The sequence below is a fragment of the Aureobasidium pullulans genome, assembly GCF_000721785.1.
Source record: "Aureobasidium pullulans EXF-150 unplaced genomic scaffold scaffold_8, whole genome shotgun sequence".
Lineage (NCBI taxonomy): Eukaryota > Fungi > Ascomycota > Dothideomycetes > Dothideales > Saccotheciaceae > Aureobasidium > Aureobasidium pullulans.
The window spans coordinates 902,249-923,687 of NW_021941028.1; the positions used below are offsets into that span (position 1 = coordinate 902,249).

Sequence of the window (21,439 nt, forward strand, 5' to 3'; positions counted from 1 at the left end):
CTACTCCTCAGGCTCAAGAACCTCAGTAGTAGCGGCAATAGGGAACTCGCCCCTGCTTCCATAACCACCATAGAAGTAATCAGAAGGAGGAATAGTAGGTCCACCACTTGGAGGCTGAGGCCACAGATCAAGAGTAACAGGCGATCCAGTCAAGGTGAAGTTGACCATGGTCTTCTCAGGCATAGTATCGATCATCAAAGCATAATCTCCAGGGTAAAGAACAGTGTTTCCGACATCGTCAATACGGGCAAGCGAGCCCAAAGTCAAGTTCAGAGTAGCGGTTGCAGAAGCACCACCAGCAATGCTGTGGAGACGCTGGTAGCTAACAAGCGACTTCTTGGGATAAGGCGAAGGTCCGAATTGGCCGGCGAGGAAACCGAGGGTAACGTAATCAGAGCTGACACTGCCGGTGTTGTGCACATTAACAGAAACGCTTTCGAAAGCGCACTTGTCTTTGTAAGTTTCATTGCAGTTGGAAGTCAAGGCTGCGATGTCGTAAGATGAGGCGGCCATGGGGCTGACGTCGGCGGTGAAGTTGGTGTAGTGCATTCCGTAGCCGAACTCGAAGACTGCAGTGCCATTGTACCATTTGTAGGTTCTGCCGGGAGAGCCAGTGGTCTCGTTAGGGCGAAGAGTCATATCGGTCATGGGGATGTCGGCGACGTAGTGGGCAGGGTATTGAGTAACGGGAAGACGTCCAGCAGGAGCAGTCTTTCCGGTGATAATGTTGAACAGAGCAACACCACCATCTTGACCAGGGTAGCCACCCCACAGCAGAGCAGAGATGTTGGAATTTTGGAGAAGAGGAGTGTTGTCGAGCTGGTCACCCATCTGAGCAACGATGGTGGGCTTGCCGTAGCTTGCGAGCTCACCGATAGCATCGAGTTGAGCTCCTGTCCAGTGGATGGTCTCGCGATCCATACCTTCAGCTTCGACACTGATATCCAAACCGCCAGCATAGATGATGATATCAGCCTTCTCAGCAGCAGTCCACATGGGGAGCCAGTGGTCGGTAGTAGGATCGCCTTGGCCACCAGGTCCTCCAGCATTGAAGATTTGAGCACCAGACTGCTGAGCAGCGTACAGGGGGCTGTGAAGGTAAGGAGGAACACCGAAGTAGTTACCGATCATTTGTTGAGTGGCATTGGCCCAGTCTCCAATAACAGCGATCTTAGTGCTGTTGGTGACAGTGAGAGGAAGAAGACCGTCATTCTTGAGCAGAACGATACCCTCTTCAGCAGCAGTAAGAGCGACTTGTTGAGCGTGAGGAGTGCTGACATCGGAGAAAGTCAGGTTTCTGTACATGGCGTCGGGACCATCAAAGTAGCCAGTGCGGACGAGCGAAGTGTACAGACGGAGCAGGGACTGGTCTACAGTAGTCTGGTTGATGAGACCCTCGCTGTAAGCCTGGGGAAGGTGATGCTGGTAGTAAGTACCGCAGTCGAGGTCAGTACCCGCATTGAGTGCAGCCGCTGCAGCGCCCTGGCGGGTGTCGCTGAAGTTGTGAGGCAGGTAAATGTTCTGGATAGAATCACAGTCACTGGTGACCCACTGCTCCTCGTTAGTCCAGCCCCAGTGCTCGCGAAGAACATCATTCAAAAGCCAAGGATCGGCGCAGGTTGGAACGCCGTTCAAAGCGCTGTATGTGCACATGAAAGCTCCGACATTGGAGTCTCTTGCGCAGGAACGGAAAGAAGGCAGGTAGTACTCGACAAGATCACGCTGGCTGATCTGAACATCGTTCTGGTAGCGGAGGTTGCCATTCCATGACTCGATGTCGTAACCAGCGAAATGCTTGCAGGTCGCGGTGACTTTTCTGATTTCGGGATCCTCACCACCTTGAAGACCCAAGATGAGGGCGTGAACATATGAGGATAAGTGGAAACTGTCCTCGCCCGGCGTCTCCTGGCCTCTACCCCATCTAGGATCTCTGTAAGGGTTGATGTTGGGACTATTAAGGGAGTTAGTAAGAGAAAAGTAGTGAAAATATCGAAAGTGGTGAACTCACGTCCAGAAATCGAGACCAGCACGACCGTGGTTGTTGAAGGCTCTTGCCTCAGTACTTACGATCTCAGCAACAGCAGTGATGAGCTCGTCGTCGAAAGCCGCGCCCATGGTGATAGGTTGAGGGAAGGAGGTTGCATAGCGGAACTCTCCAGTTGCGTTGAAGGTCACACCAGGAGATTCGGCAACACCGTGCAAGGCCTCGTTCCACCATTGGTAGATAGGCAGACCAAGTCTGGGTACTCCAGGGCTGTTGTTCCCTGTGAGGTTGAGCTTCTCGGCGACTGTGAAGGCTGAGACCAGAGCCCTGGCTCTTGCAATGGGGTCTTTGAGTTGTTAGCAAATGCTATTCAGGTAGAGAACTCGCGAATTGAGCCGTACCTGCAGACTTGTCACAGACTGTGTTGTTGGATAGAGGGCCGTTGACACAGTCAGGGAAACCACCCTGGGCTGTGCCTTGGAAAGTTTGGGCAGAGACACTGCCTCCAAGCAACGCCAATGCAGTGAGAGAAAGTAATGCAGCCATTGGACGTGTATATGGCTCGGTAAGACTGGAATGCTTCAAGTCAAAGTCAATGGGGTGGGAGAGCAGCTATATATACCAAGTCATGACGGACTTGCAAAAACACATTCAGGTGGAATGATGGTCACTTTCCAAGAACGAGTATGGGGATCTGCCAACCTTGAGCTTGGATAAAGTCTCTAGTCCAGTGGGGTCTAACTTGCGGAGCATGGAGTCGCTCTCGCATTGGAAAAAGATGCCGGCCACCGAACCATCAGCGGTGGATCGAAGCCGATTGCTTGCTATGGACAAGATCAACATGAATGACCGGGCTGTGAGGACATTAGTTCGGCATCAATGCATTTATCAGTACATAAACTCCGCATCTTCTCCGCAGGGTAAATGCGATGTCGCTGCTTACTCCACACTTTGGAGCCTGCCGATGTCTGGAGAGATGTGTTTGTAATCCATGTCCATACTCTTGCATACAGGTGCAGAAGGATGGTAAGATGGAGAAGACGTCATTTAGAGGCTTTGCATTGTCTCGGGATACCGTTCCGTGCCGAGGGGTATTCGGCGCAAGTACCTGCGTGACCTTGCTGCAGAAGAAGGCGAATTAGACAACGTAGATTTAGCCACAATTCGAAGCATGGCTGGCGTGGATGCCATGGTCGAGGGTAAAACCGTAAAAGTGAGTTTACGACACGAGCAAACGGGTTTAAACTCGAATCATGTTGATCGATCGCGTGGATTGCATTTTAGCCAGTTTAGCCAGCCAGTTATATTCGGGATGTGGGGTTGGCAAAAGATGTCGGCTTCCTTCTTGACAAGCAGCATGGACGATGTCGGTCAGAAGATGAGGAAGGTCGAAGCAGACTGTCATGTCAAAAGAGCATGTGTATCTGGATGTCGGCTTCTTGGACGACCTGGGAGGCTGGTAAAGAGCAAGGCATGTTCTTCGAGTAGTCACACGATTGGAGGACTTGTCAAGCCTGGCATGCAAGAGTGAGTTATATGTCAACGCTTTGCAATCAAGTCCCGTATCATACCACCGTAATGTACAATACCATGAGTCTAAGAGCGCACAGCATCCACGGCCAAATGACAGTCGCAGAGCAGTGAGAAGAAAACGAAAATGAGGCTCCGCAAGCATCAAGAAGCACGGACCCGAGCAACCCCAGGTTTTGGCATCTCTTCCGTCATGATTTCTGAGCTCCAAATGTTCGACCTTTGACACTTTTCCGTACATCTCACGACGAACACTTAACTCCTCAACACCACATACCAATCACCAGTAATAATCTAGTCACATACGCACACCACAACCATGGGATCCTCAGCTTCCAAACCAGCCTCGCGCGCCGCCAATGCCGCAGCAAAAGCAACCCGCCAATACCCAACCCGCCCATCTCCCTCAACCTCAGCACCAGCAGCACACCCCAGCACAACAAACATGCCTTCCCGACCCCCTCCGCCACCAGCAGCAAACCACATACCCGGTCCCACAGTCCACCCTCAAGCCCGCGCAAGTGGCCAGCGCAATGAAGGTATTTGCCCTCCCACCTTTTCTTGCGCCATCTTCCACTCTTCTTCTTGCAATGATGATATCCCAAGTGCATGATTCGAAATCGTCCAAATTACAGTCTTATATCTGAATCTTCCCTTCCAATTTCAACCCCTCCATCTTTTCCACACAAGCAAAGAGGCGAACAAGACTGACGCAAAGCAAAACAGAAATCAACCTCGATGCATCAGATCCTGATTTCGCTCGCTCGTTGAGGCAATTAGGTGCAGTGCAACCGAATCCTACACTTTCGCCTTCCTCGACATTTGCCGCGCACCCATCATCGCATTTCCCGAATCCGTATGGACAGCAAGGTGCCAACACTACAGCGCCGCCGCAAAGATTGAATCCCGCATTGAGAGTGCTACAAGCGCGTGCAGAGTTGGCCGGTGAGGCGGAAAGAGAATTCTTGGAAGCTGGAAAGAGAGGAAGTGCTGGAAGGAGGTTCTTGGATGTTGGTACGTTGAGGAGTGTGGTTACGATGAGAGATGAGAGGGGTATGAGTAATGAGGAGATCGAAAGGGTGTTGGGTCTGAGGAGTGGTGCTGTGGCTAAGCTCGGTCCTAAAGGTGTGGTGGGTGTTGAAGGTATTCAGCTTGATGATTAAGGAGGCGAGAGAAGAAGGTGCATACTTCAATGAACGAGCAAACATAAACTGTATATTACTGTAACAATAGCTAAGGCAATCTTCATTGCCGATCTCATCCTCGACGCCAGCCATCTTCATGGCTTGATCTCACAAGAGTAAAAGAGTGACTCTGTGTCAATCTCCAAGCAAAAGGGAATAAAGAAATACATGAGAGAAAGTAAAAGGGTATAAGACTGAGAAAAAGAGAGAAACACAAAACGCCTTCCCTTTCCATAAGAACCTTTCCCGCTTGCATATAAATCTTTGGTGAAATAAACCTTTGGATCTCGGAAGCATGGAGATAAAAAGACAACAGAAGAAGCGAAGTAACCGACAGGCGAACATGGACGTCCTGCTACTTGAATGTCATGGCAAAATGTACGACTACCAGTCCCATGGTTGATGGCGCATACTGTTCTGAACAGAAGGCGGTGCGAAGTTGGGCATGGGCATAGGCATGGACATTGGCATCCAGCTGTTGGGGTGGAATGAAGGTGGCATACGTCGATACTGTTGGAAGTTTGGCTGAGCGAACATGGGCCTTGCGGGCATATGGTAGTTGCCATAACCAGGAACGAAGGCTGCTGTGCCTGATCGACTCTTAGTGTTGAAGTAAGGTCCAGCAGGTACGAACATGCCATGGCTAGCAGGGTGTTGAGGTGGTGGAGGTTGGGAAAAGAACATTGGACGAGATTGAGGAGGTACGAAGTGATTGTAAGGCGCCTGTTGTCCGTATGACGCTTGGTTGTGAGCATACATGGGAAGACGCGCGTGTTCACGAACATGTCGACGAGGCACCACAGCCGGAGCTCGTCTTCGCTCTGAGTTCAGAATATGACGACTCGCTTGAGGCACCGGACTCGAGCTGTGCGAATCTACTGACTCGTACACAGGAGAGCCGAGGTTCTAACTCGAACTCTTCTGGTGTGACAGGAATTGGTGGGGGACTGGAACTTTGGCTGCCTTTCCCTTCTTACGCGGCAGAACTTGTGACGGCTTCTTGGAAGAAACACGAGCAACAGCAGGAGATTTGACATGATGTTGTGTGCCTGTACTATTTGCTGCTTCTTGAAGGATCCTGAAAGTCCGGGGCAAAGCGAAGTGAGGTGCTGTGACAAAGTGGATCAACTGCGAGTACAGATGCCATAACAGGTTCGCGCGTTCGCTGGAGATGATGCAGCCGATGTTTGTGGCCCCACCCTGCAGCAAAGGCTCGAGTGCGGACAAGACAAATTGTTCTGTGTCGGTGCGATATTGGCCCTTGGTGTAACGCTTTCCTTTGGCATGTCGACCTTCCTGGCGTGCTGTCTGAGTCTCGAGTTTGCGAATACTGACAATGTGATAGTTCAGTATCTCGATAGCCTTATTGATGAGGAGTATCATCTCTTCGTCCGGCTCACCAGCATCATGAGAGTTTTCCGAGTGGCTGGCTTCGGCTTCAGCTTCGTCACATCCAGAAGCGGCAGCCAGCAGAGCCTCAACACTGTCATCTCTGTCTGCGTTGATGTCAGCAAGGCTGATCTTTTCAGCCTGGAAGATGTTTGGACTTACCTTTCACGACAGGAGTGGCTGAAAGGTGGTTGCGCGGTGGAACAGGTGGCATGCTCAAGCCTCCCAATGCATGACACGCATTTTGCAGCTTTTTGACACAGACCTCGGCATTGTCAAGCTGATCCAGCTGAGGAGAAAAGGAACTTGACAGGACTACCGTGTCTTGCACTTCCTTGACAGCAAATGTCGGTGGTTCGCTGGTGAGGTCGGTGAAGGTGTCGTACATCAAGCCGGCAGCATCTGGCAGGGCATCGGACTCTGGCAGAAGATCGGGCTGCAACTTATGACCTCGATCTGAGTCAATCACAGAATCCAAGGCAGAGAGCGAAGAGCGAGGGGTGTCGTCGATGAAGTTGTTCAGGAAGTCGGCACCATAGCCGGCGGGATGGACCTCATTAGAGTCGTAGTCGCTTTTATCGACTGGCTTCGAAGAGGTCAGCAGTATGGGGTCTGATGAGTTGCCGACCGGCGGCCCCGAATTTGGTGGTGGAGAAGTTGACTTTTCCAGATACATGTTCGGGATTTTGGTGGTTCTTCGCTTCTTGATGAGAGGCTCGATGACATTATCAGAATATCTGGCAGGTCTCGAGATCTTTCTCTTGGGTCGAGAAAGCAGTACTGCTGGATCAGATTCAGGCTCGGGGTCCCTGGGTCGTACTTTCAGTTTCAAGCGTGTTGGTGGGCGATGCTGTCGTGGCATGGCGACGTTGATGGTGTCTTGCGAAGCTGGCGAGGCATCGCCGGAAGCGGCGTGCCTTCTCGGCATGTGGAGTGGTGGTCAGGAATGTATAGGGTACTCAGTCCTGTGATACGGCTGTGAGGATCTTCTGGAGAGTCGTTTTTTGCTCGATTCGGAGATTGCAAAGAGCGGAAGGTCTGAGTGGGGAGTCGCCAAAGTTTAAGCTGTCAGCGTCACGCTTTGAGGTGTTATAACTCTCGCGGATGGCCCAGGCTTGTTGCATCAAACAGAAGACATGATGATTGTTTGATGCGTTGTAGATGGCTTATAAGGAGTATAGAAGGTAAGAAGCGTCGTATTCTTCTTGCATACGATTACAGAAGGAAGTCGATCAGCTCAAGGAAGCAGCTTCTGCCTCAGCCTCCATCGTGCCTTCCCAAAGAGGCAATCATGCTTTCGGACTCAGCAATATCGCTCCTTTTTAGCAGGTACGTAAACCCTAAGACTTCGGGCACTCGATCTACCTTGCAATATATTCCAATCGCATGCTGCAACCATATGCCCATGGAGAATTGATGAAAGGTGGTTTTGCACTGGGCGGGCGCTGAGTGGTCGCAAGTTGGGAGAGAAGCCGAGCAGCGTCGGCAAACGGGGCAAGTCAGCCGAGAGGCTACCTGGCGCTCCAGCTCTCGAGCTTCGTCACCAGCAGAGACACTCTTGTTCAAGCACAACACACCCGCATAGCGACAATGAAGTTCTCAAGCGCAATTGTACTGCCGCTACTGTCGCTCGGCTCAGGCCTTGCTGCTGCTGCCGCCTCATGGAGTTTCGAGGACGCAACTCTCAGCATTTCCAGCAAGGGTGCTGGAGTCGGTGGTGCCCTCAAGGAGAAGTGAGTAGCCACTGTACAGAAACAATTGTAACCCATTACTGACATTATCCAACAGACTCTCTCCTGTCTCGCGCCTGAACAAACAAGTCAAGCTTGGCCCTACCGATTCGTTGAAGCTGGTCATGACCACTACCGAGGACAAGACAGCAAAGAGACCTCACCAGGCCTTCTTGACTCTGCACGAACCCAAGACTGGTCTTGAGGAGTCATTCGTCTTCAATGTTAAGGAGAGTGGCAAGGCCAAGGTCGAGCTGGTATGCGACGATTCTTCCGACCCACAATTGGTGCAATACAGCTGACGCGCGTCTAGTCGCAAAAGGACCTCCCCTTCCAATTCCTTACCGCCAGCGCTCCCATCCAGGCCAAGCTCTTGATCGCCTCGTTTGGCTCATCTGACGCCTACTACACCCACGCCTTCGACTTGACTATCAGCCGCGACCCCAATGTACCCCTCAGCACTCCCGAAGCTCCTCTCCGTTACGGCAAGCTATCCGAGATCAACCACATCTTCCGTAGCGACCCCAAGTCTCCTCCCACGATCCTCTCTGGCGTCTTCACTCTTGCAATCCTGGCCTGCTTGCCCGCTCTTGTCGGTGGATGGTTGTTCCTGGGTGCAAACTTCAGCCACCTCTCCAAGGCCATGAATGCTGCTCCCGTCTCACACGCCCTCTTCTTCGGAAGCATTGTCGCCATGGAGTTCGTCTTCTTCCTGTACTACTCCTCTTGGACACTTTTCCAGATCCTGCCTCCCGCTGGTCTTATCGGCACTGTCGCCTTCCTGAGTGGCAGCAAGGCCCTTGGCGAAGTTCAGCAGCGTAGATTGGCTGGCCTGAGATAGAGTCGCATTGTTGGAAACAAAAGCTCATGAGAGGTCGGCAACCTCCCAGTCATGCCGAATCATACATTTAGAGACCACACCAAATGTCAAAATTACTCCGATCGATTCAATACCCTTACACACGTATGTCTGAAATATGTACAGCATTTATCATTACAAGAGCAAGCTCATAGTCTCCCACGTTCAGGTAAAAACATCCTTCTCCTTCTGCAGTGCCAAAAAAGTCTCTTCGTCATGTCCCGGAATCACCCTACCTCGAGTTGTTCGTTCCAGGCGCTTGAGACGCTGTGTGCTCTGGAACCATGCTGGGTGATCTCGAGCAAGCCAACCTTGTGGAATACCATCTCGCCACTGTTCAACATCAGCAATGTATTTGATAGTCTAAAAGAAGCAAACTCACATTCTCGATGACGTGGCAATGGTCAGAGATGAAAAAGAAGGTGCCGCTGTCTGGCAAGTTGATCTGCATGCCAATCAAGCCGTCGGTATGTCCAGGTAAGTGGTGCAGCGTAATACCTTGACAAAAGTCAATCGTTCTGTCATCAAAAGTCTTCCAGTTTCTGGTCCATATTGTCAGCAAGATATGTTGGCCTCCACAACTCATCCCACTCACAGATCCAGGTTGAGATAGTGCTTCAGGTAAACACCCTCATCCGCCCCGGTAGCCACACTCCAAAACGCACTTCTCAATTCTTTATCATGCACCCAAATTTCAACATCCTTACGACCGAAAAACTCATCCAATCCTCCAGCATGATCAAGATGTAAATGTCCGATGATGATCTTTTTGACATCCTCAATCTTATTGCCAGTCGCGGCAATCGCATTTCTCAACTCATGCTTTTCATCATACTTGACTCTACTGAACACATCTGCCACTTGGGGTCCCCAGACTTCTGGATAGTCTTTTCCACAACCTGTTTCCCAGAGGATAAGACCTTCGTGGGGATGGGAGATCAAGCAGCAGTAGACTGGGAGGTTGCGGCGTTTGTTTTCGAATGGTTTACCGGCTGTAGAGGCGAGAGAGGTGTTACCGCCGCGGATCACAAAGCCTTCGTCGCAGGCTAGCCAGCCGCATTCGAGTAGCCATAGTTTTGTTCCTGGTGGGCAGACATTGGAAATGTGGCCGGGTACTGCTCCGGAGTCTAGTTGGGATTGGATTCCTGCCATGGTAGATTGTTCTTTCTCTGATTTCCGGCCACTGATTCTGATTCGAGACTTGTGTATCCAGGAAAAAAAGTCTTACATGTTTACCGTGATAGCCACCTTTAACTTATCTCTGGAGAAGTGGGTACCCCGCCGTGCTGTGTGACCAACCCCGCATCGGTAAACACTGAGGATGATGAGGGCGATCCATCATCGAACTCAGCTTCTCCTTGTTCCCGAACTCGTGGGATCTTAAAAGTTAGGCATGGGACGTCCAGATGAGTCTCGAAGGAAATGAAAATGCTTCCATGCATGCTGAATACGCTGATGTCGAACTGACCGCTCACCGAACTTCCGACCCTGACCGTAATTCAGTATTCCGCAAAAATCCCACCATAAACGCCATCGGAACATCATCATCAATTCCTCAATCTTCCTTCCTCAATCTTCATCAATTGTATCCAATAATGCCCTGCCTCAGCACTTGTGCTTGCCTCACCAACCCAACTCTTCTCCCAATCACACCTTCCCCACCAACCCCCAAATCCAACTTCCTCGGCAAACTAAACGATTGCTCTCTCGTAGTCATCTTCAATGGGAATGCATGTAATATCGATGTCGCGGGTGCTTCTGCTCGTAGATCTCCATCTTTGCTGCAATATCTATCAGCCATAGTTCAAAACAGAAAAGGGCAAGGCAGTGGTAAAGTGCTTACAATATCACAATCTGACAACTGTCTAAATCTGATACCGCTGGCAAAGAAGATTGGAATGTTGCTCGTGTGGTAGAGGTTGAGTCTTGATGGAAGAGAAGAGAGAGATCTGGGAGTGTGGATTCGCCGAGAGATTTGAGGATTGCGATTGTGCCGCCGAGGACTGGTCGGTTGGTTTCGCCGCACATTGTGTAGTTTGTGGTGGTAGTTTGAATAGATGAGATGGCGAATCGAATGCTTTTGGTATTGCAAAGGATAATAAGCGTGAGACAGGTGGACGATATGTTGAGAGAGGTTCAGATTGATATGAAAACAAGACAAACCATCAAGGTAACAGCACATGGCAACTTTATATCCCCAATCCCTCACGTTTCACCACTCAAGTCAATCTCACGTCAAACTCCCCCATCATCCGACACGTTTATCCCATTGATTCCACTAGGGTAGAAAAACATGCTCAATGAATCTCGAACATAGACCACCTTAAAGCTAGCCTGTGTCCGGAAGCCAACAATTCACTGCAAAATGGGTAGGGGCGTCCGTAATTTTGGCGCATCGGTAAAGCCACCTCCGCACCGGCTTTGAAACGTGCTCATCGGACTTTGAGTTAGTTTGAGGGAGTTTCGTGTGCCACATGGGCCTGGCTTATTTGTTGCCATGATGTTGGCGTGCGGACTCCGATAAAGTATGTCTGATATGTTTCCAGGTGCAAGATATCGTCCGATGGCTTGGGAGGTGTTCTGTCGCAGGTTGGGTTGCTGTCGCGGTGGTCTTGGCGGTCTCCTTTGTGTAACCTCGCTTGATCGGGCGACAGCAGATACCAGCGTCTCCTCGAAGCAGAGATGTGGAATTCCATCTGGAAAACCACCGTCAATGAGATCGAAAAATACAGGATAATACGGAAGTGGACTGTTTGGTCTCGATGTGTCGCTCTCTGGGATCGATCCACCTTGGCTTGAGACCACTCAAGACTGTCGGAGTTCGTGCACTACAACCTCGAGCATACCACCTGTCGCAGCATCGATCCTTCGTCACATCAAATCTCAGATACAAGTGTGACGTTGAAGCAGAGCCACTTCATCGATACAGATCTGGAGGCTACCATCCGGTACGTCTAGGCGACGCCTTCAAAAAAGGAAGGTACAAAGTCTTGCATAAGCTCGGCTATGGAGGGTTTTCGACAGTATGGATAGCACGAGACCAGAGCTTGAATCGGAATGTCGCTTTGAAAATCGTGACATCTGAAAACTCGTCCTCCATAAATCGCGAGCTTTGTACACATCGGCGATTGTTAGAGAACAGCGTCCCGCCAATGAACGACCACAAGCATATCGTACGCTTACTAAATAATTTCGAACATCCTGGACCTAATGGTATGCACATATGTCTTGTCTTAGAGCTTCTCGGGCCTAGCGCGGCTACTGTGATCGATCAACGATTTGCCGGCAATCGACTCCCTGGATTTACGGCAAAGAAGGCATGCAAGGAAATAGCTTTGGCACTGGAGGTCTTACACGCGCAGGGCATCGGCCATGGAGGTTCGTGGCCTTGCTTCCTACGTGGCAGCATTAGATTTCAGAGTTCTGACTTGCTACCAGATCTGCATACCGGGAATCTCGCATTCATGATACCAGGGTTGAAGTTACTTCCAGAGGAGGAGTTATCCAAGAAGCTCGGAAAGCCCAGAGTAGGTCCTGTCAGTCGTCCAGACGGTGAACCTCTGGAACCTGGAATGCCAGATTACCTAGTGTGGCCTGCTCGCCTGCCCGCGAACGACCCAAACTTCGAGAAGAGCTCTGTGAAACTCATCGACTTTGGTGAATCGTTCATGTCGGACAACAAAGCGGAAACCCTACATACTCCGCTGGCCTTGCGGGCTCCCGAGGTACTGTTTCAGGACGAATATGATCTTCGAGTGGATTGCTGGTCACTAGGCTGTACTGTAAGTTGGCGCCGCAGAGGCTTGTACTAGATAGTCGTCTCACCGAGCAACAGATGTTCGAACTGGTCGTTGGACAGCCGCCGTTCAGCAGTCTCATGGCAAACAAGGAGGACATTCTCCAACAGATTGCAGACTTGATCGGTGAACCACCCGAAAAATGGCAATCACAATGGAAGGCCATGCCGAAATGGGGTAAGCTTGCAACAAATTCCATCTCACAGAATTGAGGACTGATGAACCATAGAAGCATGCGAGGATGATGGTCCAATCTATAAACTAAGTCAATGGTTAGATCTGTTGTACTTTGACAGCAATGCCTCTCCTGATTTTACCCAGCAGGAGCTTGCACAGTTCGGCAGGCTGATCGGTAGATTGTTACGGTGGAACCCTGATGACCGGCCATCAGTGACAGAAGTCTTATCGGATGAGTGATTTCAAGACTGTTAGTGGAGAGGTGCAGGTAGAGTATATCCTGCTTTGACCACACCTCCGCACTTGAGTGAGTTTGTATGCCCAACATGCCGAAATTCCGCATGTGATCGAGACATCTTCCGGCGATTGGAAGCAACGTATCTTGGACCACCGCACACCTGACCTTCTCGCATTCCCACACTCTCGTCTCGCCAGAACAAACGACTTGACCATGCAAGCAGAAAAAACGTCTCCCAACTTCTTGTATCTACCCGCAGAGCTTCATAACCAGATTGTTGGCGAGATGGACTTCCCATCAGCCCTCAATCTCAGCAAGACCAATCGATATTTCCGTCGCACTGTTGACGCCACGAACAAGCCTGTTCCTTATGGATTCTGCCGAGAACTCGACCATCTTTCATTTTGCCGATAATTCCGGAACCACTTTGTTTGCTACAAGTGCCGCTGCATCAAGCCCTCTACAGCTTTTGTCAAGAAACAAATCAAGAAGAAACGAGGTGTGCTGAGTGGCGACCATCTCAAACGCTCTTGTTTTGACTGCAGTGTCAGCAGTGGGGCTTTTGGTGAAGGCCAGGTTAAGGCACCCAACGGAGGCATCTACTGGATAGTCCGGAATCCGATGGGAGTGAAAGTGCTGAAATCCATGTCTGCCGATATTGAATCAAGATGGCCTGGATCTATCTAATGGTTCTTTCATGTTCAACAAGATGATTGCCGCGGTGCGTTGTGAGTGTATTTCCTGGTTGTGAGCTAGTCTGCGAAACGACACGTCATCGCAGCACACTCGAACATCGATAAAGACTCTCTAGTCTTCGACCTTCTCTCCAATCTCAATCTCACCACTCGTTCAATCATACCACGATGGACACAAGCAACATGCCGATCACACTACAAACTCTCCCCGGCGAACTTCAAAACTACATTATCAAAAAGCTCGACTTCGACGCATCAATCCACTTGAGCCAAACAAACCACTACTTCCACAATATCGTGGATCTCACAAGCAAGCCCTGCTCCGCGCTGTCGAGCGTAAACAAGTACAGGATTATTGCTCGCCCTCAGCATGATGGCCACAAACTCTGCTGGGTGTGCTACTACATCAAGCCCAACAGATGTTTTGAAGAAGTGGATAATAGGTTCGACAGAAGGTTTATCTACGCATGCATATCTTGTAAACATGGCACGTACAAAGAGGGGAAAAATAGGAGCAGACCAAGGACGTGATACTCCTGGTTGTAATGGACGAAGATTGCAAAACAATGGCATGGCGTTCCAGGACTCGAAGATACTGTTTACCCAAAGTCATCCTCTCTTCCACAGTCCTTGGAAAATATCTTGAGCGCTCACGCAGATTTTTATCTCTTCGAATGATAACTCCATATGGGGCTCTACAAAAACACACTTTCCATCGGCGTTTCTCCCCAGAGAGCTTACAACTATATCAATCAACTCGACATTTCATCCGCGTCCAACCCATGACAGACTTCTCATCACTCCCGCGCCCTCGCGGATGTAACTCGTAAACCAATACCCACGCACTCCATCTCCTTACGGAGAGAGAAGTTTTGAACAAGACGAAGACCATCGAGGGTGTTGAAGATGTCAGGAGCTTTTTAAATACGCAAGGGCATTAAAGGATAGACCACGAAGAACGGATTGTTTCTGATCGCATTGCTGGTCCATACGGAAGGAAGAGAGCAGTGAAACTGCATCACGATTTGAGCAAGTTGTGATTATCGGGGAAGGCACGCACAGCATCGAAATCACAAACACAAGAAGAAGTGATAAGAGCAAGAGCAAACGCACAACAAGAAAAGTGATAAAATGAATAAGAAACTCGTATTCAACTGCATAAATAGCGCAAATGAAAAAAGAAAACGCCAATCCCAATCATCCAAAGAACAAAACATGCATAAACAGAAGAAATGCATCATTCTACAACTTCATCCTCCTCCTCATTACTATTTCATCCCTCTTGAATCAATTCTAATCCACAATCTTCGTCTTTCCAAAACTCTTCTCTGCCTCGACAGCAGCCTTGCGCTTGGGTCTTGGCTCTGAAGAGCTGGCAGCAGCAGCGGCTTTCTTGGTAGTGGACTTTGGAACAGTCTTGGTGGAAGCTTTTTTGCTGATGATGCTCTTGGGTGTGGTCTTTTTGCTGATGACGACTTGGGGTTCGTATCGGACAGTCTTGCTCTTCTTGGCTTCAGTCTTCTTTGTGAGCGGATCTGCGCTCTTGCGGGATACTTTGCGCAGGCGAGGGGATACCTCATCAGAGACGAAGGGGGCAGGGGTGTCGGGGTGGAAAGTGGCATCTACGTCGCGGGTGCTCTTGGTCTTGCGGTTGGAGACGGGAGTGATGGGGAGAGTGGTGGCACGCTTGCGCTTCAGCGTCTTCGTGCTGGCGGCGTCGGACTCCTTGGTAAGTCTCAGACGCTTCTCTTTCTCAATGGCCGACTCGAGATGCTGCACAACCTCGTCTTGGATAGCCTCTTTGAGCTTTGGTGTAAGAGTTCCGCCGGTTGAGCGGATAGCCTTAATCATCTCGTGACCAGTATCCAAAGCTTCCGATGCGAGTTCTACCAGAGTGGTCATTTCGCAACCCCACTCGGTGGCTTCATCAAACAAGGATTTGATGTCTGGGTCGCCGTAACTCATGTCGAGACCATTGGAAGCAGGGGCTGAGGCAGGTTGCAGCGGAATCTCACGAGAACTATACAATCTCTGTCCACTTGCCGTTCTGCAGTCCTTCTCCGTGCTGATTCTCAATTTAAAAAGCGCCAAAGCCTTCTGTCGAGCAGACTCCTTATCCTCCGATGAAAGTGGTATGCCCGATTTGCGAGAAGCGGTGATCAGGTTTTTGACCACATCCAAAGCTTCTGATCGGTAGGCTGCCAGATTGTTCGGTCCGCATCCCCACTCATAGGCTTCGTTCCACAAGGAATAGAGGGCGGGGTCGGAACCTCTCAAGATACGACCATAGTTCTCGAAAGTAGGGGCAGAAGCAGACTGTGGCGATACGACAGGAGCACTGCTAGCGACAGCCTCAGTCGACCACTTGCTACCAAGCTCAGAGCTGCTCGAGACCTTCTCGATCTCTGCCTTGACAAAATTCTGAACCTCCTTGATGATACTACGTCTTACGACAGCAGGTTTGTCTTTAGAACTTGACTCACGAGCCTCTTCAACCATGTCATAGCACAACTCGGCAGCGCGATGTACAGTGGCCTCGAAGAAAGCCAGTCCGGCTCCCTCTTCGAATGCTGCTTGCTCCAGTGCCTCAGAGACTCCGAGATCTCCAAAGAGGAAGTCAAGGCAATCACCTCGAGTTTGTGAGATGGGCTTTGAATCGATATCGTCAGGGCCACTGCTGGGCTCAGCGTCAGCCTCAACCTCAACCTCAACCTCAACCTCAGCCTCAGCCTCAGCCTCAGCCTCAGTCTCAGTCTCGTTCTTGGCGCATTGGCGGATCAGCTCGTGCGCAAGAGCCTCCTTGAGATGCGCCTGGACCTTGGCGATGATGGATCGCTTAACCCTGGGTGTAGGCTTCTTGCCCGATGCGCGATATTCATCGACCAGATCTCTACACACATCTTCGCTATCGGCGTTGGCAAGAACGACGCTCTTCTCTGAACAGCCCGAGTTGAGGGCGAGGTCCAGAAACTCCTGCATGTTTATTTCATTGGGTGTGATATCAAGGCCGTCATTTTTGACGGGCACAAGTGATTCGTCCCATGAGTCTGACATACTATCCTCATCCTCTACTGCATCCGTGTCCTCGGTTGCAATTTCGGGCACTTTGGTAGGTGGCGATGCTTTGGGAACAGATGCAGAGGTAGGAGCTGGTGTCTTGGGAACATAGGCAGGAGTAGAACCAGCCTGCTGAGAAGGTGCGCTCTTGAAAGATGCGGAGGTAGTAGAAGAAGATTTCTTGGCGAGTTCCTTCTCAATGTATCCGAAGATACCCTGTTTGATGTAGTCCTTGTGAGACAATCCACCAATGTCGAGCTCATCAGGGGCTTTAAGGCACTCCTCGACCATTTCAGAGACCAACCCGATCACATCCGAGATCAATACAGTAGGCATCATGGGGGCCTCTCTGAGAATCTCATCGCTGATCTCTTGGGCATCGAGGTTGACCTGCTCGTCCACAGCTTCGGTAGATGCGACGACCATGTCATCGACCTCTTCCTGAGGGGACTGTGCGACTTCGCTGTCTTCATAGATGAAGTCAACTTCCATACTATCATTCGCAGGTGATTTGGCAGGGGGCTTTGGCAGAAGGGGAATATCGGCCTTTTTTGCATGAACGGAACGCTCGTTGAGGTAGTCTGTGACCTTCTGCGCATGGGTATTGGCCTGCAGGGGCTCGGTCTCGCCCTGTTGCGTCTTGTTCTCAACTCTCTTGGATTGCACAGTCGCCAGAGATCCCACAGGTTTCACCGAAGACGTGACGGTTCCGGTCCTTTGAATCGCCTTGGCAGCAGCTGACAAGTTACCGGACAGTGCTGCGGCTTGAGCCTTGGTAATTTCATCGTGTCGACGCATAAAGTCCGCATTGGGCGAAAATCCCTTGTGGGATCGAGCGGGTGGAGATTGGGTAGGGACTTGGAAGGATCCTTCGACTGTCGTCACAATGACGGGAGACAGTGGGTTTTGTACCTCGTTGTCTTGCCACTTGCGCAAACCGTCGCGTTCGCACTGATGTCCGTAGTAATGGACGGCAGGATCCTCGTCAGTAAGGTCGATGACTTTGTCGCAGACACGGCAAATATGCTCACGCTGGAGCAGCTCGTTCTCGTTGTCCAGGGTGACCTTCTCCAATTCTCTGAACCAGTTGAGATCGGGAACATGCCTGACAAATGTAACCTTTGACGGGTCCAATGACTCCGCACGAATCACTGGCTCGATATGGATGGGGACATTCTTGATGTTCTTGTAATACAACAACCTCTCATGGCGATGACGGTTATAGTGTTCTTGTCTTGACTCGGTGCAGCTGGTCCACTTGAGACCACAAGCGACACAGCACTTGGAGAGTCCTTCGTTCAGTCTCTGGGCCTTGCATGCACGTCTGTAATAGTTGTTGTACATCTCACGACTCAGGAATGCCTTCTTGCCGTCACCCTTCGTGACACCAGGGGTGTTGCAGTGTTCGGAGGTGAAAACAGACTTGGGGCGAAGACGAGACTTTCTGACATCTCTACGCTGTTTTTGCTTTCGAAGGAATCCTAACCAGTGGGGATCGTCATGGGAAATCGGTGCAGGTTGGCTCCAAGGCTTAGAAGGCGGCTTGGGAACAGTATCAGTGGTTGAGTCGATGTCCATAGCGGTGGGTGATGGCGCAATTGCGGGAGCGGTAGCGGGAGCGGAGGCAGTGACGGTCTCTGCTGTGATGTTCTTGACAACTTCTTTGTGGTTGTGTGCAAGACAAGGACTGATATAGTTGACGCGTTCGATGTCAGCTTCGCGCAACATCATTCTAGCTGTTGTTGTGTTGTCAGTGTTGTTCGAAAACACGATATTACTATCACTTACATCTGTTTGCATGCCAACCATTTAGGCGAGTGTTGTAAAAGTCCAAGAACTCGATGGGATCCTCTTCGAGTCGAGGGTCAAAGATCTCCCATTGCAGTTCAGCCTCTGCCTCGGGCTTCTTCGACACTTGAGTAGCTGCCTCGGTGTTGACGGCGAGTGCAGAAGAACGTTCTTGGGGTGACGGGGCACGGGATCGTACAGCCCTGTCGTCCTGTGTGTTGGCCTTTGCTTCAGGGGACATCGAATCTTTCCGTGGCGTAGCAGCTTGTTTTCCAGGAGACTTCGAGGCGCTTCGTGGTGTGGCGGGATTTGGCTCGGGAAGCTCGGCATCGACGACTGGGTCGGTAGATTTGTGTTGGTATCGCTGCCATTTATCACTGCGCTGCCAAAACACAAAGCTAGGCATCTCGCCCTTGTTCATGGCGATAAAAGTAGGCGTGCTTTGGAAAAATCTTTCGTCGTTGGTGAGACGCTCGAAGAAGGCGGGCACATAGTAGAAGTAATGGTTAGGGTCTTGGATGTCGACGACCGGAATAGCACCAGTTTCTTCGGCTTCGGGGATTGTGAACAGTTCACCGTTAGCAAATCGTCCAACAAGCTTTTTGTCGTAGATGCCCTCAATCTCTTCTTGAGTTGGTTTCAGGACGGCCGAAGATTCGGGCGAGGGTTTCGCCTGACCCGTCACAGAAAATTCGGTGTCAGATCCAGGATTAGATCGTGAGGGAGTGACAATGCGGTAGGAGGCATCACCATCCCAATCGCGGATGTCGTCAAAGTAGGTTGTACCGGGGTACTTGTACATCAGGAGGCAAGCGGCACCATTGTTCAATTGAGTGGCCATCTGCGTAGCTAGTCTCTTTTCGAGTGAGCCTTCTGGCCATTGATTCGCAGGGCGATACACCCTTCCATACGGTGCATATCTTGAATAAGTCATGATTGCGGTTGGGAAACCGAGGAAGTGGCGGAGAACAGGGCGATGGTGGGATGAAATGTAAGATGATGTAGAGCAAAGAAGACAGAAGAGAAGACATCAAGACAAAGATGATATACAAAATGTGCTGGAGGCCAGTGAACACGAAAGCGGAAGTCAGACGCATGCGGGAACATCAAAGACGGTAGCTGATGGAAGATGCGACCATGCACCGAGAACAAAGAAAACAGTTTGACGGAAGACCTATCTGCAGTTTGATGCTCGATCTTGTCAAAAGCTTGACTTACCATGTCAGGGAGCATATGTTTGCGATAATTTACTCGTGCTAATAACTTTATATTCTTTGAGTATGAGTATCTGAAATGTCGGCAGGAAGCATTTTCGTGGGGTATAGACTGGGTGGCCCTCTCGACGTCGTCATTCGTACGGTGCTCGTTTGGGAAAACTGAGGAATGTAGGTATAATTGCTGGAATGTAAGGCGTTGACAGGGTCCGAAAGCGGCATGTTCATGGGGGCAGTCCAGACGATTGTCTATTTTCATGATTAATTGCTGTGAAGACTATCGTGATGCCGCGCGAGCAAGGCTTACTCACAGCTCCGTCCTGTCCAATTCCGGCATCGCATTCCTCTTTTTGGGAGGGGACAGATAGCCATCTAATTCCATCCACTCGGCGGCGAAAGCGGTGACTATCTTTGCCCAGTCTTTGACCGTGGGTATGTCGAGGTGTTCTCCGTCATCGGTCATTTTGTGCCAGACTGCAGGGAAGGGTGCAGGAATCATGTGGAGGATATCGACACCTCTGGCTTGGAACGGTATGTGATCATCTTCGATTGCACCACCGAGCCATCTGTCCGTCTCTTTCTTGTTAGCTTCGCGAAGGAAGACATCAGCAGGAGCCGTTTCTAGCTGTTTCAAAGATCGTAATCTTGCTTCGGCGGCTGCCATATTCGAGTAGGCCCAGTGGGTTGTTCGGAAGAAGGACGGTACGGTGGGTTTGGCGGAACCAAGCAGGTCCAGGAGGACGAAGAGATCAATAGCGTCGAGCGGAGTTCGGTAAGTTGAAGCGGCAGGATGCATCGTTTGCTCCCACTCTTCAGCCAGAGACCTGATCAGAGTCAGTTGATACGTGTCAAGCAACAAGTTCATCGTTGTACCTTGCGCCATAGATCGAGTCATCATGCGTCCAGACCTTGAAGGCCTCCTCTCCGTCTAGCAAGATGATTTGGATACCGCCTGCTTCTTCCAGTTCCGTCTCACCATCACTCTCCATAGCAGCCCACTTCTTTGTCAAAGCGGCGTCCAGACTTCTAGCGGCGTGCATCAGCATGGCGCATGGAGCGGCACTGTCGATAGCCCCGATGAAGCCTGGCGGGTCAATTTTACTGTCGTAATGGGCGACAAGTGCTAGTCTCCCTACATGGCCTTGCTGCGCCCAGGGCGGATCTCTTGTCGCGATGAGATTGCGAAAGGGCACTTCATCATTGCCAGAAAGTGGTGTCTTGGATGACGAGTTTTGAAAGCTCAATTCCCATTCCGGAAGCGACTTTTGGAAGAAGTTGACAAAGTGAGTTAGCACGGCCGTTGAACCAGGAGTTCCAGGTACTCGCGGTTGCAAGATGGGAGCCAACAAGGCACCGTTTTTGATATCAAAGTCGTCCCCTGGGTCGGCGATGTCGCGGAGGCTATCGTCCGAGAGGGTCTTGTATGCGACGGCACCAGAAAGCAGCCCCAAGAGACCGACTACTCGTGAGATGATCATCTTGATGCGCTCACACAAACGTGATCAAGACGCATCGCAAACAGACGACGGATTCGCGACATGACAGGTGGAGAAGGATGCTGTCATTTGGCAGGTGGGTTGAAGGCTGGGCATCGCGCCTTCCCCAGATGAAACTCGGATCGGCCCGCCTGCACCGTAAATCCGACCTCATGTCAACAACTTTCTCTACCTACTGTATTCTGTTCTGATGTTCATGATGATATGACCCTCTTCTGTCACCAGCCGTCAAGGCTCCTTAGTCGCTTAGTTGCTGCAAACTCGCAGGGCGCTGCTGCGAGCTTGCTCCAGCATAATATCG

General features: G+C 50.7%; 9 protein-coding genes across 9 annotated transcripts; 3 read left to right on the plus strand and 6 right to left on the minus strand.

Annotated features, from left to right (window-relative positions):
* Window positions 1–2,530, minus strand: M438DRAFT_334904 (1,4-beta-D-xylosidase; the record flags this gene model as incomplete). Its single annotated transcript, XM_029903765.1, has 3 exons — window positions 1–1,951; window positions 2,009–2,330; window positions 2,386–2,530. 3 exons carry the CDS (start codon window positions 2,528–2,530, stop codon window positions 1–3), a joined length of 2,418 nt encoding a protein of 805 aa, XP_029761256.1.
* A 1,243-nt stretch (window positions 2,531–3,773) lies between these two features.
* Window positions 3,774–4,869, plus strand: M438DRAFT_296190 (uncharacterized protein). The gene is made up of 2 exons (XM_029901898.1): window positions 3,774–4,053; window positions 4,241–4,869. Exons 1-2 carry the CDS (start codon window positions 3,834–3,836, stop codon window positions 4,675–4,677), a joined length of 657 nt encoding a protein of 218 aa, XP_029761257.1. The 5' UTR covers window positions 3,774–3,833; the 3' UTR covers window positions 4,678–4,869.
* A 331-nt stretch (window positions 4,870–5,200) lies between these two features.
* M438DRAFT_206397 (uncharacterized protein) lies at window positions 5,201–7,126 on the minus strand. The gene is made up of 2 exons (XM_029899379.1): window positions 6,250–7,126; window positions 5,201–6,194 (listed from the first exon to the last, which is right to left on the minus strand). The coding sequence occupies exons 1-2, from the start codon at window positions 7,013–7,015 to the stop codon at window positions 5,605–5,607; spliced, it is 1,356 nt and encodes a 451-aa protein (XP_029761258.1). The 5' UTR covers window positions 7,016–7,126; the 3' UTR covers window positions 5,201–5,604.
* A 269-nt stretch (window positions 7,127–7,395) lies between these two features.
* M438DRAFT_345263 (uncharacterized protein) lies at window positions 7,396–8,782 on the plus strand. Its single transcript, XM_029905410.1, has 3 exons — window positions 7,396–7,820; window positions 7,876–8,074; window positions 8,131–8,782. Exons 1-3 carry the CDS (start codon window positions 7,678–7,680, stop codon window positions 8,656–8,658), a joined length of 870 nt encoding a protein of 289 aa, XP_029761259.1. The 5' UTR covers window positions 7,396–7,677; the 3' UTR covers window positions 8,659–8,782.
* Window positions 8,698–10,206, minus strand: M438DRAFT_345265 (Metallo-hydrolase/oxidoreductase). The gene is made up of 3 exons (XM_029905411.1): window positions 9,272–10,206; window positions 9,059–9,218; window positions 8,698–9,009 (listed from the first exon to the last, which is right to left on the minus strand). Exons 1-3 carry the CDS (start codon window positions 9,826–9,828, stop codon window positions 8,842–8,844), a joined length of 885 nt encoding a protein of 294 aa, XP_029761260.1. The 5' UTR covers window positions 9,829–10,206; the 3' UTR covers window positions 8,698–8,841.
* M438DRAFT_345266 (uncharacterized protein) lies at window positions 10,144–10,832 on the minus strand. The gene is made up of 2 exons (XM_029905412.1): window positions 10,520–10,832; window positions 10,144–10,457 (listed from the first exon to the last, which is right to left on the minus strand). Exons 1-2 carry the CDS (start codon window positions 10,702–10,704, stop codon window positions 10,256–10,258), a joined length of 387 nt encoding a protein of 128 aa, XP_029761261.1. The 5' UTR covers window positions 10,705–10,832; the 3' UTR covers window positions 10,144–10,255.
* Window positions 10,833–11,149: 317 nt separating this feature from the next.
* M438DRAFT_206464 (kinase-like protein) lies at window positions 11,150–12,996 on the plus strand. The gene is made up of 4 exons (XM_029899380.1): window positions 11,150–12,054; window positions 12,115–12,458; window positions 12,512–12,650; window positions 12,703–12,996. The coding sequence occupies exons 1-4, from the start codon at window positions 11,439–11,441 to the stop codon at window positions 12,888–12,890; spliced, it is 1,287 nt and encodes a 428-aa protein (XP_029761262.1). The 5' UTR covers window positions 11,150–11,438; the 3' UTR covers window positions 12,891–12,996.
* A 1,766-nt stretch (window positions 12,997–14,762) lies between these two features.
* On the minus strand, window positions 14,763–19,614 carry M438DRAFT_392232 (uncharacterized protein). Its single transcript, XM_029909088.1, has 2 exons — window positions 18,429–19,614; window positions 14,763–18,376 (listed from the first exon to the last, which is right to left on the minus strand). Exons 1-2 carry the CDS (start codon window positions 19,360–19,362, stop codon window positions 14,877–14,879), a joined length of 4,434 nt encoding a protein of 1,477 aa, XP_029761263.1. The 5' UTR covers window positions 19,363–19,614; the 3' UTR covers window positions 14,763–14,876.
* Window positions 19,615–19,949: 335 nt separating this feature from the next.
* M438DRAFT_272132 (glutaminyl-peptide cyclotransferase) lies at window positions 19,950–21,120 on the minus strand (the record flags this gene model as incomplete). Its single annotated transcript, XM_029900537.1, has 2 exons — window positions 19,950–20,466; window positions 20,516–21,120. The coding sequence occupies 2 exons, from the start codon at window positions 21,118–21,120 to the stop codon at window positions 19,950–19,952; spliced, it is 1,122 nt and encodes a 373-aa protein (XP_029761264.1).
* Window positions 21,121–21,439: the final 319 nt, after the last annotated feature.